General features: G+C 33.8%; 1 protein-coding gene across 1 annotated transcript in view; it reads right to left on the bottom strand.

The window, feature by feature from the left end:
• The window catches only part of LOC106872359 (muscle calcium channel subunit alpha-1-like), a 434,563-nt gene that overhangs the window by 69,834 nt on the left and 360,704 nt on the right, over positions 1–4,025 (bottom strand). The window contains 1 exon segment of the mRNA XM_052966564.1: positions 3,495–3,619. Coding sequence (XP_052822524.1) covers positions 3,495–3,619 — 125 coding nt within the window.

Genomic DNA, 4,025 nt, shown 5'->3' with positions numbered 1-4,025 from the left:
ACACACACACACACACACACACACAATCATCATCATCATCATCATCATCAGCAGCAGCAGCAGCACCATCATTTAACATCTATTTTCCATGCTGATATGGTTTCTATGGCCGCATGCCTTTCTTAACCCCAACCACTTTACAAAATGTACTGAATGCTATTTTTTTTTCATGACACTGGCACTGGTGACGCCTCTGAGTAACTTGACTTGTAAGACAAAGAAAAAGAAGTCCCTGAAATGAGTGGGGTTGCATGAAGCCACCTCCCTTTCTTCTCAAATGACAAATGGATGTTGAAGGAAGTAGTTCCTGAGAGAGGAATAGGTAACTAGCAGCACAAAGCGGGAATAAATATGGGCTGATTGTGCAGTCATATAGTTACAACAGCTAAATGGTACCATTATTAGAAGGCTAATGGAGATAGAAAGAGTTTAAGAGGGACAAATTGGGTGTAGTGAGAGTACAGACAAGCACAAAACTTTTAGGACTTCAATTTCACTATGATGGATGGACCTCGTTAAGAGATATGCTCAGATCTGTAAATTGAATTTTTACCTGTAAATTTGGATTTTATCCCTAATATTATTATTATTATTATTATTATTATTATTATTATGTATATATATAGCTTGGAAGCAGGTGAGGATTGGTGACAGGAATGGCAGCCGGCTGTTGAAACTCTGTAGCAATAAACTCTATCCATCTCATACAAACATGGAAAATGGATGTTAAAATAAAGATAATAATGATTTCACACACATACATGCACACATGTATGTTATATATTCTCTTACTCTTTTAATAACTAATTTGAGAAATTGGACTGTGGCTATGCCGAGACACTATTTTCAAGAGTTTTAGTTCATTATATTGATCTAATACTTATTCAGTCTAGTACTTATTTTATAGATATTTATAATAATATGTTACATTTTTGAAATAAAGAGGTGCAACTCAACACTGGTAAATATACTATTCATTTAGGCGACTGCATATGTGGTGTTAAGAGATGGATAAGATATGAAGAATTTAGGAGAGGTTTTGCTACGTGTTAAAAGCAAAACAGACAACTGTGATGGCTTTATCAGGAATAGCCTTACTTATACAGGGTTGAGAAGTTGTGAGTATGAGGACTCTTCAGATCATTTTGGCAAGGTAAAGCTGAAACTAATTAGCTGAATTTAAGCACTAAAAGGTTTGAGGCAGTATTATACAGTAGGGATGTAAAGTGGGTTGTCTTGATAAGATGGTCCAATGAAGAAGCAATGGCATATGAGTGAAGACTGGGTTTGGTGGTAAGATAGAATTCAAGAATGAAGATTGTTATAACAATAAGAGATACAGAGGATGATAAAAGATATTTGTCTCTACTGCAGAACTGTGAGTGTAGGAGGCATGTATTTCAATATCATGATGTACACACTCTGTGGCTATAGTGTTTTTTGTTCTTTCCATGTTGTAGAATCATGTACCCAATAAGAGGCTCCCGTGCTGGTGACATGTAAAAAGCACCATCCGAACATGGCTGATACCAGTACCCACTGACTGGCCCCTGTGCTGGTGGCACATAAAAAGCACTATCCGAACATGATTGATGCCAGGCTCATCTGACTAGCTCATCTGACTGGCTCCTGTGCCAGTGGCATATAATAAGCACCCACTCCACTCTCAGAGTGGCTGGTGTTATGAATGGCATCCAGCCGTAGAAACATTGCCAGATCAGATTGAAGCCTGGTGCAGCCACTGGCTCTCCAGACCTCAGTCAAACCATCCAACCCATGCCAGCATGGAAAACGGATGTTAAACGATGATCATGATGATGTTGAACTTTAGTAAAATAGAAATGACTGAACAGAATTGGACAATTAACACCTAAATAATTAGTTTAAATTCTTTGTGAGCATCATATTATGTAATTGGGGAATAAACTTCTTTTAATGTGCCTTAGTGTTTTTATGCCATTGAAGAAAGTTATTTGAGATAAGCATAAACCCTTAAAAGCCCTCAGGGCACAGGACACATTTACTTTAATCTACAGGAAAAACTTCCAAGATACTACAATGTCATATAGAATCTCTTTTGAATTGTTAGTTATAGTCACCCCATGCATATTTGTCTCACAGTATATACTATGAGACACTCCGGTATAATCTTTTTTTATGGATCTAATACAGATAAGAAAAGGTTAATCAGAAGTAATAAGGATTCCATTAAACTAAAATACCAAACATGTCCAGACACATCCTCCAGTAGGATTTCTAAAGGTTATTCCAAAGCCTGATAGCAAATAACAAGAGTCCTCAAGCAATACACATTAAATTCCTGTTTGTATGTCCACTGTTTGGTATAAAAAAATACTCTTTACAGGAGTCCATAAAAAAAGTCAAAGGGAATTGATTTTGACTGGTACCTTAGCCATAATAAACTAAAATGTTTGTTTAAAAATATATTTGTACACATAGCAAAAAAAACAAGAGTGAATCAGCTTTTAAGGGAATAATAATTTCTTACATTGGCACAAGACTACTTGTTTGAGGAAGGAATATTGTCAATTAAATTAACTTTAATTTTTCACCTTGCGATAATTAGCAGAAGTAATAATTAATAACTAAAAAACAGATATCTACTTCCATGGTGCAAGAATTTAGAAACATTGGAAGTTATGTAAGGGAATAGAAATGGTAGAGTGCTGAGTTAAATGCTTTTCAGGGTTTCATTTTTCCCTTTGTATTCTAAGTTCAAATCCTACTAGAGTGAACTTAACCTAAAGATGGGAAACCTTTACATATTGGAATGCAACATCTAAATTAACTGACATCTGACAAAAACACATTTTAAATAAAAAGATATTTTACTAATTATTTACTATTATTTTATAAATTATAATTTTGCAAAAGAAAAAAAAAAACTGCAAGAAAGTGTAAAAACAGAAAAGTTTTGGAGTAAGCACCTCTTTTAGCTTACAAATTTGCTTTTAAGAAATTTTTTCACATTTCTATATTTGAAATATGTTTCTAATTACTCTAAACAACTAGTTACAAGTATAGATAATGAAATATAAATAGGCATTGGTAAAATTTGCAATTAGTAGAAAGATAGACTTAAATTAGCAAAAAAATATTTTAGTATAATGGTTTTCCCTCAATTGTATTTTTTTCAGAAAACTGTACTTCATTTACAAGGCTGTAAGTTCCCAACTTCTGATTTAGTCTTGTATTTCTTCAAAACCAATAAAATAAACAGCAGGCTTTTGCTGGAGTCTTCTTAGTAAGATTTGTGATTTTAACAATTGTAAGCAATCAATGTTTTAGTGCTACTGAAAAGTAATAATTATGTGTTATACAACAAACAAATAACATTGACAAATGCTTTTAATTACAAAGCAGATAACACCACTATCCACCAACTGCAGTGTGGTATGTGAGTGTGTGTATATATATATATAAAACTTAGCATAGTTTTAAATATTTATCAGAAGAGAAAGAATAGATATTATACCTGGAATGACTTGATGAAGGTCCAGAGCAGAGTACGGATGCCCTCTCCTCGGCTCAATAGTTTAACTAACCTCATAACACGGAATAGACGGAAGAAATTGATGCTGATGATGGGAGAGCCTGGCTGTAAAACAGATATACACATATTTATGTAAAAAACATAAATCATTTTGATATTGCAAAATATGAAGAACTATCTCATGAAACATCTAAAGTATATAAACATCTCTCTCTCTCTCTCTCTCTCTCTCTCTCTCTAACTCTCCCTCTCCCACTAATGTGTGTGTGTGTGTGTGTGTGTGTGTGTGTGTGTGTGTGATTTATTTATACAGTTTCAGTTTGTATACGTTTGAAAGTCAAGGAGAGAAAAGAAATCTGAAGTTTTAGGGCTGATCCTTCATCTTGGTGAGAGAAATGTAATACAAAATATTTACTCTGTATTTTATACTGGTATAACCATTGCCAATTTTCTTGTACTCTATTTCTTAAATTTTATATGCTTGTCTGTATATGTATACATACATACACAT

The sequence above is a fragment of the Octopus bimaculoides genome, chromosome 3 (genome assembly GCF_001194135.2).
Source record: "Octopus bimaculoides isolate UCB-OBI-ISO-001 chromosome 3, ASM119413v2, whole genome shotgun sequence".
Classification (NCBI taxonomy): Eukaryota; Metazoa; Mollusca; class Cephalopoda; order Octopoda; family Octopodidae; genus Octopus; species Octopus bimaculoides.
The sequence above is the reverse complement of the archived record's forward strand: the minus strand, read 5'-3'. Positions and strand labels throughout refer to the sequence as shown.